Source organism: Phoenix dactylifera, chromosome 6 (genome assembly GCF_009389715.1).
Source record: "Phoenix dactylifera cultivar Barhee BC4 chromosome 6, palm_55x_up_171113_PBpolish2nd_filt_p, whole genome shotgun sequence".
NCBI lineage: Eukaryota > Viridiplantae > Streptophyta > Magnoliopsida > Arecales > Arecaceae > Phoenix > Phoenix dactylifera.
Genome location: NC_052397.1, coordinates 18,191,522 through 18,208,574, shown reverse-complemented (window position 1 = coordinate 18,208,574; position 17,053 = coordinate 18,191,522). Strand labels below are relative to the sequence as shown.

Below are 17,053 nucleotides of genomic sequence, written 5' to 3'. Positions count from 1 at the left end.
CAAGTATTTTGTAAGATCGTCCCATGCAAATCAATTAGTACTTACAGATTTATTGAAACATAGGTACCCTTGGTAAGTCATGGCAATTAGCCTTTGTGTTGTGTAAACTAATAAATACTATGCAAGTCGATAAATTATTATTCATATAAGTCTTTAACTATGTAACCATTATGTCTCACCATAAACTAGCATGAATACCTTCATCTTAGCCACATCCCACCCTTAAAATTGGGGTGGTAGTCAGATCAGATCATGAATCGGGTTAGATTTAGAATAAATTAAGAATCTATTAAATGTAACAAAAATTTAAATTCGAACTCGACAGATAATCTAATCTCCTCTATAATGAATTGAATCAAGCACAAGAACGTAAATAATAAAACATTGCCGTCCGTACTTAAAACTGCAGAGGTCTCCAAAAAGACGACAGAGACCGGCGGGTATGCTTCCAGACTTCCACCATCGTCCATTAGATAATTACAACGATTTAGCGCAATAAAGGTTTATTCTACTGTAACCAGTTACTTTTTTTTCTTTTCTTTTAGGTAAGATACTGTAACTACTAACTTGGGCACCACAAACTGGGTCCTCGTCGAGGGATCCTCGCGGGCCCAAATCCCAGTTAGAACCATGCGAGAGCACATATGTTCATAAATAGCTCAGAAAAGCCGCTCCAAGATCCCAATCTTTGCATCAAAATTTCCACCCCTCGCCATCTCTCCTCTCCGGTTGGTGGGTGGGTTCTGCGCCAGGAATCTCTTCACCCAACCCCCTTCTCCTCGTTGGATCCAGTTTTACCTCTTCGACCCCCTTTCCTCATTTTCTTCCGGAGGCAGGTTGACCTCGTGCTCGAACGGCTGTAGATTTTTACCATTTTAAGACGCCCTCTTTCTTTCCCACTTCTCCCCATGAGTCTCCCTGTATCTGTATCCACCAAAAGCCGCAGAATAATCAAAAGAAAGTACACGAAAAGAGAAGGGAAGCCCGCAGAAGCCAAAAGAGGATAGAATCGAACCTTGTATCCTACTCTCTCGTGCCCCCCTTCCCCCTTTTCCATATACGCACATCTTTCTCACTTCACGCTTTTACCAAGGTTTTGGTTTCTTTAGGGGTCGAGGGGATGGGGGTGGGGGGGTCTTCGTATTCTTATAGCGTGACAAGTAGTCAACCCCTCGCATGCGTCTGATGCCCTCCTACTCCTCCACCAAATCTCCCATGGGCTCGCTGTGAAGCCGGTGTCCATCAAAAGAAGAAGAAGAAGAAAAAAAAAAGGAAACGAAAGCGTAAGGCCGTCCTCCGTTTGACCTGTATTGGAATTCAAACAAGAGCGATTCCCGTCATCGTTTCGTGTCGTTTCGTCTATTCCTTCCTCCATTGATCTTTACCCTGCAAGATTGAAGGTAGAGGGGGAAGTTGCGGGATCCAATCGTGTCGGGGGATTTTTCTTTTCCTCCTCTCTTCCGGTGATCGGTTATTCGATCCGGGTGCTTTTTGGATCTGGGCCTCCCTCGATTCGACAAATTTTCTGCAGTTTTCGTATCAGCTTAAGGTAAAAGGCATGTGGCGTTAGTTGATGTTTTTTTAATTGGTCAATTATTGTTTGCCATTTATGTAGTTGAGGATGGTGTGGCGGTGGATGGCTTTTTTTGGGGTTCGCAATTCAGGATTGACTGCTATCTAGTCTTCAATTAGAATTACTAGCCATCTATTGTTGTCCTGCATGTCATTTCTGGTAGGTGTTTCGCCCGTTCATCTGTTTGCTTCTCTATATCATGGCATTAGGAATCAGTTGATATGTCATGCACTGAATCGCTTGGATTATATCGATATTGGGGGTGCACATAATTAATTGACTGCGAATAGGGATGATATGTAAGCGTATTGCTTTATCACTATTGATGTATAACTGGGTGGTTTAGTATGTGCTATGAAATCGGAGTTCCTAAAACTTCCATAGTATCTGCTTATTGAGAGCCAGTATGCCAGGTCCTATAAATTTTGCTGCGTGATTTTCATGTTTTGATCCCCCCCACCTCTCTTCTCCATTATTTAATCTCTTTCCTTTTTTTTTCGCACTAGCCAACCGTTCGATAATGGTATGGTTGCTAAATATATTGCCCTTGCTAAATGCATTGCCCCAACAAGGAGAGGGTTTGAACTTGTAATGTGAAAACATTGATTGGGCTATGCGGAAATGCCAAAGGAGAAGGCTTGATTCCGCACCCCCCCCCTTCCCCCCCAATTATGACTATATTAAGTGTTTAATCTCAGAAAAAGACTAGAGTAGGTGATTGCATGATATAGTAGACCAATTTGAATTGGGGATACCTTTGTAAAAATCAAATTACAGCATTCAAAGCATCAATTCAGAGGGAATCAAATACCTCTTCTTTATTGGAATAGCAATGCTGTTAAGTCATGCAGTCTTGGTTTCTGATTAGACATACTTAAGTTAGCATTATGAGATGCCACATTCGTATTGCATGAAATTCAAGGTAGAGTTTTTTTACCACTGCCAATTTGTGTCAAGATATTTCTTCGTAACAAATTGGCTCTCTGCCCCAGGGGTTCTGAGAATTTATTGATCCAGTAACATTACACTATCTTCATATATACTTTAGCATGCAAGCTTTTTCTACCCTCCCCCGATCATAATACCTTCTTCCTCCACATTGTCATGTTTCCTGAAGTACTGAGTTTCTGACTAGGGTAAGTGGTTGCATAGTGTCCTTTTGCCTTAGCATAGAGTGATCGGTGTCTCTGCTGTCCACTTTATGGTGTTTTCTGCAATATTATTTTTCATAGGCGTATTTGGCTTAACATGAACATTTTTCATGGAAAAGTTTTTGTTTTCAGTCCAATTTGACTCTCTTTCCTCAAGACTTATTGTTTTGGAGTCCAGCACTTGGTTGAAGTCTGCTTTACTCAAAGGCATACATTCAATATACTAAACTTGGATACTTTTTATTTCATATAGTGAAAACCTAAGTCATCTTTACATGTTACATTGAAAGCTCGGGAATCAACAGTAAAAATAAATGAAAGTTCAAACTTTTTATCGAAACAATGAATCAAGCTACCTAGTATTGTTATTTTCTGTTACAAATTATGAAGCTCTAGTTATTACATTATGCAGAAAACTAGTTATCAATATGGTGTGTCCTATGGAAAGACTGGTCATTGTCTAAACTATGAACATTATGTTAATGTAAATATGCTATGGTGATGTTTTCTGAATAAATTCTTGGATGTTTTTGTTTTCAAACATGTTCTAAATGCTTATTGAAGATTTTATTGTTTTTGCAGCCAAAATTAGCCGTGGCCATGTTCAGATAGCTTTGCGTATTATGGGTTGGCTGAACAAAATTTTTAAAGGTTCCAGCCATAAAATTTCTGAGGGACAGTACCATGGAAGACCTGGGGATGATAGGTTTTGGAATGAACCATCTAGTTCATTGGTAACTGCAATTCATAGCACTTGCTTGTATTATCTTTGTTGCATTTTTTGGTAATCTTTTGAGGTTCTTCACTGTTTTTATATGAAACATGAATTTTTGGATTACATCCAACTATCCAAGCACTCATATTTTAACTTGTATCCCAACTTGGGAGATGAAAGTGAAAAGACAAACTTAAAATAATCCAGGAGAAAGTTAAATATACCCGTTTAAATTGGGAATGATAATGTCTAGAATGGAGGCTTTATTATTTCGATAATTGGAACAGCTGAATCTCCTTTCTAACACTTCCTGATACAATGATACATTATGAGACATCAGATCTGAATACGATGAGGTGAGAATGAATCTCTTAGTTTATCAGTCATTACAGTGGGTGGAACTTGTTTCCCTTACCCCCTATGGCATAAGCTGGTGTTCTTTTTCTCACATTTCTAGCCATCAAGTCGTAAAAGATGCTTGCCCACTCTCAAACTCAAGGAAGAGCTTCCAATGTTTGAGACAGTATAAAAAAAAGTTGTATATCTATTGCAAGTGAATGTTGTTCAGGACTGGCCCTCCATCACTCCCTGAGTGCTTTAAACTTGGCGCCTATCAAAAAGAACATATTCTTGTCGTCTACTCTGCAGTAATTTGTCTTCTTTTTCATGGGCTTTAGCAGTTTAGCTCTAGGCCAGATTTCTCTATATTTTGTAGTTTGTCCTGCATAGGAGAGATGATACTTTGGCCTGTTTGCATCATGGTGTTGATACTTGGTAAATCTTCTCATCTAACTACTAGGCTATTTTTTCATGCCAGGACAATCCTGATCATGATAATGATTGTAGTCAATCCGTTCAATATGCCTTACAAACACATTAATGGTGATCAATATTCCAATCTTTCATCAAAAGCATTGGACAACCATTGTGTAAATAAGTCATGCCGCTTCAGTATAAATTTTTCACTGACCCCTCAACCCTTACTGTAAATCTATAATTAGATTAGCATCTGAAAGCTTTTGCTTCATCGTTTTGGTATCTATCATGCATGGGAAAATTAGAATAGTGGAAGTTTTTTGAAGCTTTATAACCCTAATCCAGCCAAGCTTGAACAAAATATGTCGCTTCATTGTTTATTCAACAATGTTGGATGTACAAGCATTCGTCCCCACCTTGTAACAAAAAACAATGAATGATGTTTCTTCACCTCTCTCTGGTATCAGCTATTTTCGTCCATCTTATGATTACAGTTTGCCAATTATCTAAAAGCAAACCTACTTGTGAGCATTGACTATTCTGTGATCAGTTTTCTATTCTTCTCAAATGCCTTTTGATTCTCTTGTGTTCCCAACACATACAGTAAATACATCATCCTTCCATCTTTGCTCTTCTCTTCATACATATCAAGTTATCCCACTAAAAAAGATTTCCATTCAATTTTTGGAAGTGTGAACAAATCCAAGTTATCCTTCCATCTTTTGATTTTTTTTATGTTCCCAACACGTACAATAAATACATTATCCTTCCATCTTAGCTGTTCTCTTCATACATCTATCAAGTTATACCATTAAAAAAGATTTGCACTCAATTTTTGGAAGTGCGAACAAATCCAAATTACTTTCTTGTGATGGTAGGATCAAGGTTTCTTACCTAAAAAAAGGATCTTATTCAATCAATTTGGTCATGGATCCTACTAAACCATAATCTTTTGTATTATCCACACTCTTTTGATGATGTGTCTAGGTTTCTTACATTAACCAAACAGTGTTTATCTTTTGCATTTCAAGTTAATATATTGTTCCTTAGGGAACAGTTTTCCTTTTTTAAGACATATTACCAAAGGGTTATATTTAGTCAAATGATATTATGCTTTCATATTTGTAACAATATTGGTTCTATTTTATCCAATAACTGTGTTATTCTAATAACGTTCTCCCTCCATTCTATAGTGTGGGCATTTTCTATGTTTTTCATATCCATTATCAATTCAGTTTGCCTTGTATCTTGTTACAGGATGTCCTCTCGGAGAATGAAAATGAAGATATAGATCGTGCTATTGCACTTTCTTTATCAGAAGAAGAACAAAAAAGGGCGAAGGCAATTGGTAAGTATTATGCTTATTGCATGGTCCAGCTGTTAGCTTATTTTGCTATGAGATCATGAATGTACCCCCCATTGGATGATGAAAGCAGGCCTGGTTCCACCTAAAAGTGTACAGATCCTTGCCGATTAAACCTCAGACCCTGTTGTCTCTCTATGTCAGAATAGAAGAATTTCTTTTAAATATATTTAAGTCAATTTTGTAGGTGCAATGTAATCTTTCTTTCTTCCTTTTACATTGGATTTAGTTGATTTTTTTTTTAACAAGGTGTTCGCTATTGTTTCTACTTCTCCTTGATTGGTTATCCACTATGTTAGGCTATGGGTTCATTTAACAAGTATATCAATGATATTAGATGATCTCAATATTACTAATTTTTATGCTGCTTCTTTCCCATTTTATCTTTATCCTACATCAGGGATAAACTACCTGCATTCTTAATGCTGTGAAACACTGTTAAATTCCTGTAGTCTAGTGTGTTTGAGTGATGCATTGTTCCAATATTATATCTGAGGATGCAGATCCTATATGTGGTTTTCTCATCTTCTATATGTCTAATCCTGATCTACTTTATGGTTGTTATTAGATGTCCTTTTTTCGGTAGTATAACTTCTTCCAGTAGAAAGTTGCATTTTCTAGTTGACTAATTAGTTTTGCCCCAAATTTGTACACTGCCATGACATTTGCATTTGTTCCTACGCTGCTGGAATTGTTCATATTGTTGACAAGTGCCACAAATCCATCGCAATTCTGTTGACATAGGGGGTTGCTGAGTATTAGTTCTTCTTACATATCTTTCTTGCTGTGATGTTCTCATGTAAGATTTTGAGAATCTGTGCTGATGGGTGTGCCTGTCACCTGCTCGCATGGTACAAGCTGTGCCATCACAATAAGTATCAATGTGGTGCCAAACAAAAGAGTATCTTAAAACTTTGTTTAAGCAAAGCTATATTGAATAAAGAGTTAAAGATGTATCTAGAAGTCTGACCTTGGAGTAACTGTAAGATTGGTCCATTGTGACTTGGGTGTGACAGGTTTGAAGCATGGGAACAACCTCTCATTGCATGCAGGGTTAAGCTTACATACACTTGAGTCTCGCTAGACCTTGCAGTTGTAGGAGCCTCGTGCACTTGGACACTTTTTTTTAAATAAGTTCCAATGCCGAGTTGTACTAGGTGCCAGTACTGACCTGCCATGGTATGCGCCAGCCTGCATAGCCAGTAGAAGAAACCTTGCTCTCCCATTGATTCCTAGTTACCAGTGTTACCTCATCTAACCAAAAGCTCACTCTTTATTGACAAATAATTATTCTTGCTAGATCTTTTTGTAAATAATACTACACGAGGTATATAGCCAACCCTCCTGCACATTGATTGAGGGATCACCCTGAGAGGGTGTTGTCTGTTGTCGCCAGCATGCTGATTTTTCTTCTTCTAAGGATCATAATAGAGAAACTTGCTGAAATTTTAGGCATTTCCCCCTTATTACATTGGAGTCAGTGTACCTTGACCATATGTCTGAAGGTTAAGTGTTATAACACGACAGATTTTGGTTGTTGGCCCTCTGATAACTTTATAACAGTGAGGAGATCTGGCATATGCCAAAATCTACACCAAACCTAGCAAATTTATCTGGAATCTGGATAGAAGCTAGCCACATGTCTAAGTATTTCAATCTGATTCTACCATCATTTAAGACCCACAAGGAATCAAAACAGTCATTTTGGTCTTCCATCTCCATGATTCTGTTGCTCTATCCCAATGATTGAAATATACCCCTGCAGGGAAGCCTAACAAATCAGCCAGTTCACAACACACTTAATTCTCGTTGTTCTCTTGACATTGGGGTGCTAAACAATTTCTGCGTAGTTCAAATATTTATATAGCAGGATCCTTCTTGATAGTCACCAAGTCATTTTAAAGATCTTTGGAAAAGTCATTCTTTAAGGGCTCGTTTGGTTCGCGGGAAGTATTTTCCTTCCTAGGAATATGATTCCTGGGAAACAAATTCCTAGGAAGAGGATGCCTAGGAAAGTACTTTTGGCATGTTTGGTTGACCATGGGAAAGTGACAAATTTCCAAGGTGCTTATGTTTGGTTGGCCATCCACTTTCCTAGGAAAGTTATATATAATTCCTATTATGCCCTTAATAAAAATTAGGTTTTTAATGCCTCTTTAATGCTTCTTTAATGCTGAAAGGATTTTTTGGGAAAAAGTAAAATGGAGTGATTCCCGCCTCATGGAAAAGTAACTTTCCCATGTTTCTCATGGGAAAGACTTTCCCATGAAATGTGGGAATCACATTCCCATGGGAATATAACTTTTCCTTCTCTCTCCTTTGAAAACTCCAACCAAACAAGAGGCATCTCATTACTTTCCCGTTGACCACACTTTCCCCCCTTCTTTTCCCGCGAACCAAACGAGCCCTAAGAGGAAGCCTTTCCCATTATGGAGCTTGCTCATGGTTCTCAGTTATGAATGCAATTCCCTAAGAGTGAAAACCTTAGTTTTTAGATATTTTTCCCATATTCACCATAATCATGATGCAAGCTTCCACTAGTTTTGTCATATCATTTTCTAATCAAAATACTCCTTAGCCTCATAATGTCATCAGAGTCTCTTCTTCATCGAGTTCTATATTCATGTTATACTAACAGAAATTCCTTCTTCAATAAGCCACATCTTTGATGTAAGATGTAGTCCAACCAAGGCACTATTGCACTTCTCTTGACTTGTTACATTGAATTTGGCTATGAGGATAGTTTCTGAGTATTAGTCATTTTTCTGGACCAGTTAAAAGAACAGCTAATCGATCAAGGCTTAGCTCATTTGATCACTGTTTGAACAGTTAATTGAGGAGGGCTTTTAATAAGGTACGCCATCTCGGCACCGGATTTTGTACTGGTGCCACCCTGTTATTGTTGGTAGGGTTGGTTAGGCGTATCGAGTGATGGTGCACCCTCCGTGCCACATATTGGTACCGATCCGGTAAGGTACGGTATGCTCTGTACCGCCAGATTTGGTACAGTATGGCGTACTTTGGCTTTTAATCAATCTGCCAATAGTTTAACTGGTTGCCGATCTTTAACCAGTGACTTTAACCAATCTGCCATTGATATAACTGGTTCTCGATATTTAACCAGTCATTAACTGTTGAATAGATCATCACTGGTTAAATGACTGAATCACCAGTTAAATCAATGGTCAAATAGAAGCTAGTCTACTAACTGAACACTGGCCGATCACAGGTTAAACAGTCACTGTTTAACTTGATTGATTTTCGGCCAGGTTCTTTGAATGCCTTGTTTCCAAGGTCTTCCTAGTTACCATACAACTGTTATCACGCTATGCTAATCTAAACAATCTAATCTACAAAAAAACTAAATAATCAGCAAGAAAGTAAACAATAAGTAAAGTTTTTTAAAGTAATCTGAGCGAGAAAGTAAGCAAATCAGCAAAGAGTCAAACTAATCTGTAGAGAAAAACAATCAGCCATAACTTAAAGAAAGTAGAAGTAATTTCAAGATAAACTACAAAAAAAATTAAAAACAAAAAAGGGCCAAATGGCCTGAATAAATTCTGTAGTTACATTCTGATGAGTGCCAATGGGGACCGATACAAAGAGAGTCCACTCTCTTTTATAGAGAGGAACCACCTAGTAACTAATTCCCTCCTAAACATTCCCTGCTTGCCAATTGCCCACTTCTAATTCCCACTTAGAAACTAAAATCTGTAGATAATCTCCTTGCACCATGTGTCCCTAGTTGTTCATGCTTAACCACCAATCGCCATGTGGCCACCAATTTGCTATTCCATTTCATGTGCCAAGTGTCGCTGTCAATAATTGCATTGTATGGATGACATCATGACAACACTGAGACCACAGTACTTCATTTTACTAATCTGTTTCACATCATTTAGCATTTCTTTTTCCATGGATCTATTGCTGTTCCAACATTGTTAATTTGTTATTTGATGCCTTAAAGGATATTATTGAAGGAGTTGGGATGTTGTAGTATTCTTTGCTTTTATGTCTCTTTTATCTTTTATTTTCTTCTATTTTGACGGAGAACATATTGGCCAATGAAATGAACAAGTGATTGTTTAAATTTTATTTAATTCCTTTTTATTTAATTTCCTTTTATTTTAATTCCTTTTTCAAGATTCTTAAAAAGTTGGACATTTATTTAACTTTTTAATGATTATCGTGTTCTAATATGCTATATAATCTTGGTTACTCTACTTCAGAAAATGAATCACACTTGGAGGAGGATGAACAACTTGCAAGAGCTTTACAGGAAAGTTTAAATGTTGAATCTCCTCCTCACGAAAATGGTCATAATTATCATCCACTACCTTCTGTCTTTTCTTCAGGGTTCAGGTATCTTTTGTTAAATTTCGTTTGCTAATTTATCACATATATAAACCCTATTTTGTCATCATATTTGTCATCAGGAATTGATAAGAATGTCATCATATTTAGAACTATTTTTCTTAACTGCTCTTGTGCATAAGGTACTCTTTATCATGCTGATTAGGGTTTCTAGCTGCAACATAAGTTGGAAATGGAAGTAATTGAAGGTGAAGACTGTATAACTGTGCCTAAGTAGTGGTTGACTGCATTCTGTCTATTCAATAAAAATAAACTATAATATATAAAAATATGGTACTTGTAATAAACAAAGCCAATTGTTTAGGAAATTAGATTTGGTTGATTTTACAATAATTGATGGTTATCTGGTCATTGATGCTATTATCTCTCTTCGATCAGCATGCCGTTGCTTGAGTGTGAAATCCCGAAATCACCTTAGACAGTTATAGCTATCTGGAACAAATGATTATCACATTTTTTTATGATATATGAAGGCAACATCATCAACTTATCAGCCCCTCATCGTTCCTCACTTCATGTTTTTGACAAATCATGAAAATTATCAACATATATTTCATGTGCAGAAATGCCCTATATGCACTCATTTCTATATTTTATTGCTCATTTCATGTACTTCCAATATAAAAGTTTGCAAAATACAGTCTCCAAATCATCTCCCTTGGGTGTGCTCAAGTCTTACAACTTTTCTACTTTCAGCACTCACAGATCCGCATTAAAGATTCCAACTTTGCTCCATAAATTCTCTTCAAATGCTCTTATGATATTAAAATAAAGTTATCTTATGCAGAGGTTGTAAATGTGTCTAACAAAGTATAGGGCACTTCTGTGAGAGATGAATCAAGAAAATCTCCATAAGCAAGATTAGGCCGAACAACCACCAAAACAGCTACTCCAAATTACCATGAGTTAAAAGTGTGCTTTTTTTATTAATCAAACATTAGGATTAGCAATTACATGAAAGGTTAGATAAAGAACAACCCAAATAAATAAATCCCATGTTGATGTCTGAAACTATGAAATCTACTCCAAAACCTACTAACTGCATACAAACTGGTGAAAAATGATCACATGAAGAAAACCTTGGAAATTTGGAACGAGGAACACAGCATTCTAGACAAATGGGCTTTGTTTAATGAAAGTTTCCATTTCGGTATCCACTAATTATTTGGTGCGTATCAAACTTTATAATGATACATACTAGAATTTTTATTTTTTAAGCTCAAATTTTGATATATATATATATATATATATAAATTAATACCAAAAACATGAAACACTTGCCTAGTATGGTGATGATCCAACCTAAACCAATGCATCTTGACTCTAGATATGATTTTTCATATTTCTTATCGAGAGAATACTAGTGAATTATTCTAAGTTCTAACAATTACTCCTGTAAGATAGAAGGCCATTGTGTTATTAGAAATGAAGGTTCTATTATGACTTGAACTATAGAGCACTGGTCAAGTAGTTAGCAAATCTTAACACCAAAGAATGAATACGACTGCATCCTTACCGTACTTACCATTAAATAAAAAGTAAAATCATATGGAGTATTTCTTGTATGATAAAATCCAATTCCTTTGACCGCCAAAGCAATCCTGCAAGACATCTCGTATATTGGATTCATATTAAACAGTGGCATGTCATTCTGACCCAATCTTTTTTCCCGGTAAAAATAAAAAACCTTCATTTTCTTAATTCATTCTATCTTGTTGTCCTTTTTTTAAAATTCTTAAAAGTCTTTCTTCAACATTTTGCTGTAGAATATGTGCCGGTTGCAATACTGAGATTGGTCATGGGCATTTTCTTAGTTGTATGGGAGCTGTTTGGCACCCAGAGTGTTTTCGTTGCCATGCTTGTAACCATCCAATATCAGATTATGAGGTAAGGAAATTAATAATACCTGCTTGGCATCTTTATGAGAAGTTATATAGAATGAGACTGAAATTCACTAGTCTATTTGTACAGTTCTCTATGTCCGGGAATTATCCATATCACAAGTCTTGTTACAAGGAGCATTATCACCCAAAATGCGATGTTTGCAAGCAATTTGTAAGTATATATAATGCTAAACTTATATTGTTTGGAACCTTTGTTTAAGTAGCAGGATGTGTAATTTGATGCTTGTTCTTGTGTTTAATTGCCAGAAGTATTAAAACACTATATTGTTGAGACTTATTGCAGCTCTTAAGAGGAACGCCAGTCTAATTCTGAGCTAAATATGATACCTTTTGCTAATAATATTGTTAATTTTTTGAACATAAAAAAATATAATTATGGAATTTGAGCGAAATTGCAAATGGGATAGCATTTTGAGGCTATTTTCCGTTCTGATTCTTCTGTCAGCAGAACTTGGCAAAATTCAATTGCATGCCTGTGAAATAATCTTCACATTTCTTGATTCTTTCATCTGCTCAACTGGGCAATATTATTACCTTTCTAATTCTCTCTCCCTCTCTCTCTCCCCCTCCCTGCTCTCCCGAGGGTAATATGAAAGAAATGACAAATCCATGTCAATCCATCCTAAGTTTATTGCTTTTTGAAGGCAATTTGGACCTTCACAATCTTATTGTTGTGACTCTATGGACATTGGATTTACTATTCTTTAAGCCAATGTTTTACCAACTTAACCTCATCAAACTCTTTTTAAGATCTTTCGAGATCTTTGCTGATACTTCAGGGACGTCACAACTAGGTTTGCTACTATCTTGGCCGAAAGTGCCTCCTTACCAATGCATGATCGGTTGTTATTTGTTGGAAGTCTCAAACAAGAGTCAGCATTATGTTGGTGCTTGCTAATGTAGATGATTATTATCAACTTGGTTCCAAAATCTAGCGTTATTACTCTTGTATGAAACATTTGCCATGCTTTTAAACATTATCATTGGTGATCTTGAAGCATTTTGGGATTATAATAAATGCTTGAAATCTTTGTGAACCTTCTGTTGAAGTTCAATGTCATCATGTCCATGTTTGCAGATTCCAACAAATATGAATGGCCTTATTGAATATAGGGCACATCCTTTCTGGCTACAGAAATATTGTCCTTCGCATGAGATGGATGGGACTCCAAGGTGCTGCAGTTGTGAAAGAATGGAGGTTAGTCTAAGCTATTATTTTGAATAATTTTATCTAGGTGTGAAAGTTGATCATTTAGTGAAGTTACTTGGTTAGTACTGTTACATGTGATAGTGCCTGACATTTCTTGTTTATAGATTGCATCTATCATTATTTACAGTGCATCAACTTTTCTATGATCTGACTCATGTCTTGTTTTTTTTGTGTGCTGCTTATTATCTCTTTTCTGTTCCCTCTTAATAAAATTCCAGCCAACAGACACACAATATGTGACTTTAGATGATGGGCGGAAGCTCTGCCTGGAGTGTCTAGATTCTGCAATAATGGACACTAGCGAGTGCCAAACTCTTTACCTTGACATCCAGGAGTTTTATGAAGGTTTAAACATGAAGGTGGAACAACAGATTCCATTACTTCTTGTTGAGAGGCAGGCTCTAAATGAGGCAATGGAAGGAGAAAAGACTGTGAGGAATTGAAACTCTAGAAGTTCTGTTTAGTACTTATGTAAATTTCTTTCTTATCATTTACTGATTTACTTTTACCATGGGGAGCAGGGTCATCATCACCTTCCAGAAACCAGAGGTCTCTGCCTTTCTGAAGAGCAGACAGTGAGCACGGTGAGAAATCTTCTATTTCACTAGCTTAGAATGTGGACTACTATGCTTCTTGAAAGGATGTATGCTAGTTTTTGTTTGATTATTATCATTTCTTAAAACAATAAACTAAGTTTTTTTTTTTTAAAAAAAATTGTAATCAGATTTTAAGGAGACCAAAGTTTGGAGCTGGAAACAGAGTTATGGAAATGGTAACAGAGCCATATAGACTCACTCGGCGATGCGAAGTAACTGCCATTCTTATACTTTATGGTCTCCCAAGGTATCATTAAGTACTACATGTCTTTCCTGTCATTATCTTGGTATGATTTTAGTACCAACTTGCTATATGAGCATGGTTGACCATGCCAGACCATACCACCCTGTACCGGGCATACGTGGCACTGGTATGGAGGGCAAAAATAGTATGACGAATGCATATTTCAAAAACTCAACAGCTAGCAATATGTTCTGCAGACAATTATGAAGTTTTCAAGCATTAATGATGGATTAAATTGCAATAACTCCAATTTTTTATGGTTCTTTTCAACTGTAAATTACAAATAATTTAAAGGTTTCGATATCATACTTATTATTTAAATCCTTATGCATACAGATTACTGACAGGGTCAATTCTTGCCCATGAGATGATGCATGCATGGCTTCGGCTTAAAGGTACTTCCCCAGTTAAGAGGTGGTAAAATTCTATCATCTTTTTCTTTCTTTTTTTCCCTCTAATTGATCTACTAGTTGATGGTAAAAGTTTTCCATTCCAACAGAGCAACACATCACACAATAATGATAGGAGGAATCAGTTAGGCTGAATATTTTGATGTCTATTGTGTAGGACCATTATTTTAAGCTAAGCAGGTTCCTGGAACCTATTGTTTGAAAGCCCTTAGGCTGGTTTTGTTAAACTATATCTCCTTGGCACAAGAAGCAGGTCGCTACTTACTAACCCTAAAAATAATGGCCAGGGTCTATCTTAAATAAAAGATGAGGTGCCAAGTTCCCAACTTGCTCTCACCTAGAGTTAGACATCGTCTGTTGGACACGCACAGTTAGGTGTTTGAATACTTGTGATGTGGTTCAAAGGAAAATCAATTTAAGCGATCAGCTCTGAGATCAAAGTGAAATTATGAACAACGAGAGGGCATATCATCTCTCTCTTCTTCCTAGTGGCTTGTAAACTTGTAGTTGTGGAATCACTCCAATCTTTCTGTCATCTGTATAGTGCATCTTAGATGAAAGCCCTGTAGAAATAAATTGAGGGGATATGGTCTGAAGTATTCTATGCTAACCTTTTGATCTACTAGTTCATCGCAGTCATTGGATCACAAATGACTTCCATTTATGCGTCCTGGTATGAGGAGGTTAGATCTCTAATGATGTATAGCGATGGGCTTGCAAACACTTTCTGATAGTTCACTTTGACTCTTTAAGTTAATTAGTCAAGCTTAATTTTGTTCGTAATTTTAGTAATCTGGATCGCCTATTGCTTAAGGATGATTTATCACATGTTAAAGACAGGCATGGGAATTAAGTGTTGTGCCCATAGCAATCTTCTGGCAGTGCTAGACTCTAGTGAGACCTAAATTGAGGACCTTGCTTCAAAATTGCCGCTACTTGTTTGGTTGTTTTGAGTCTTTCTCCTTGTTCAATAGAATTCATATTTAAAGAAAACATTCTACCTGGACCAATCACCAATTAACTGTTGCAGATGCACTTTTATGAGATTATTGGGAGTTCTAGTGATAATATAATCCAAACTAGGCTTGCTAAAGCATCACTAAGAATAACAGATTTTGGTGCTTTCTAGTGCTAGTTTTGCACTCGAATGTGGCCAGGTTGTGTGCCTGGTCCTAGTATAGCAGGCCATGGGTCAATCAGTTGGGCCAGGAATCAGACCTATGAAGTGGGCTGACTGGATTTTATGAGAGGATACTAGCATAGACAGTATGAACTTTACCAGTTACCACTAAAGACCCTAATACCAAATATGATTTCATATAGAAAGGTCTTGTATCATTTTGGTTGTGTATTAGCCGATTAAGGTGTCATTGTAAAGTATTATCAGGTTATGGTTTGATGATATATTTAGATGATCATCATTAACATTTAAACAAGTTTATTAGCTTAATTTCTCTACAGTCACATGCATATAGATTGACAAGTTTGCTGCAAGATAAATTGAAAGCCAAAATTGGTTTAGACATGCCAAATTTGAAGATAACATTCCTGTAAAACTTCAGCTACTCCTTTCTTGTGTCTTCACTCTTTTTTGAAAGCTACAAATCTTTGCTTTCCAAAGCTTTAAAGATTATATATAATTTGAAAAGCGAAGGGGTTTCATCATACATGCTGTTCAGTCTAGTTTATTTCTCTTCTTGTTGTTTTGTAAACAAAAGCAGAAAACAAGAGGGATACCAAATGGGCCCATAGTTTTTTTTTAATATCTCGGCATTTTGAGAAGAAGAGATGGCAAGTCCTTGCGGCCTGAATCCTTTCCATTTACATCACTAGGCTGTGTTTTTTGTGCTATTACATGTCTAGTCATTGTGTTTTCAAAGTAATAATCATCTGTGCTACTATTTCCCCGATCATCTTACAGGATACCATTCTCTTAGTCAAGAAGTTGAAGAAGGTATATGCCAGGTTCTTGCACATATGTGGCTGGATTCAGAGATCATGTCAGGGTCAGGCAGTAACATTGCATCCACTTCCACATCCTCAGCATCCATGTCATCAAAGAAGGGTTCTAGATCTCAATTCGAGAAGAAACTCGGGGATTTCTTCAAGCACCAGATCGAATCAGATACTTCATCAGCATATGGAGATGGTTTCAGAGCAGGCAACCAGGCAGCTCTTCAATACGGCCTCAGACGTACGCTTGACCACATCCGGTTGACAGGGAGCTTTCCAGGCTGAAAAAAAGTCTCAAACAATGTTTGATTGTTGCACGATTTTCATTGGGCCCTTGTATTTAAATTTTAGGGTTAAAGCTTATAAAGAAATTAGAGTCTTTAGTCATCCGCATAGAAAACTACAGTTTCTATACCTGTAAGTTGCACTCCCTTAATCAGTAACTCCTTTATTGGAACATTGGATATTTATCAATATTGAATAAGCTGGATGATCAATCCACACCCTATACAGCTTTCTTGTGTGTTATGGACATGATGCCATGGAACCTTGCACTTGCGTGTGTTTTACGCTTGATTGTGAATATTTGGCATTATATGATTTTTTTTATGAGATATATTGTTAGCTTGTGATTGTTCCTGAGCTTGATCCAGGGTATAAGCGCACATAGATTACAATAAAACCTGGAAAATTTGGCAGATAGAATCCATTAGTCAGGCATGAAGACAAGTGGAACCAAACAACGTGAAGTCAACAGCCTTGTTCATCAAGTTTGCAGCATCTCTATGCCTGCTGCTCATATCC

The 17,053-nt window shown here is 36.8% G+C and overlaps 1 protein-coding gene across 4 annotated transcripts; it reads left to right on the top strand.

The window, feature by feature from the left end:
• The first annotated feature begins 669 nt into the window (after positions 1–669).
• LOC103723948 (protein DA1-related 1-like) lies at positions 670–16,759 on the top strand. 4 transcript variants are annotated; one of them, XM_039127691.1, is made up of 13 exons: positions 672–1,549; positions 1,616–1,732; positions 3,307–3,458; positions 5,453–5,543; positions 9,788–9,920; positions 11,699–11,819; positions 11,904–11,987; positions 12,915–13,034; positions 13,265–13,477; positions 13,568–13,630; positions 13,771–13,889; positions 14,223–14,281; positions 16,218–16,582. In XM_039127691.1, the coding sequence occupies exons 3-13, from the start codon at positions 3,348–3,350 to the stop codon at positions 16,532–16,534; spliced, it is 1,431 nt and encodes a 476-aa protein (XP_038983619.1). In that variant the 5' UTR covers positions 672–1,549; positions 1,616–1,732; positions 3,307–3,347; the 3' UTR covers positions 16,535–16,582. The 4 variants fall into 4 exon arrangements, with proteins under 4 accessions (XP_038983621.1, XP_038983619.1, XP_038983617.1 ...); XM_039127693.1 differs by lacking the exon at positions 1,616–1,732 and having other exon boundaries at positions 670–1,549; positions 14,223–14,300; positions 16,218–16,441; XM_039127689.1 differs by lacking the exon at positions 1,616–1,732 and having other exon boundaries at positions 672–1,556.
• The last annotated feature ends 294 nt before the right edge of the window (positions 16,760–17,053 follow it).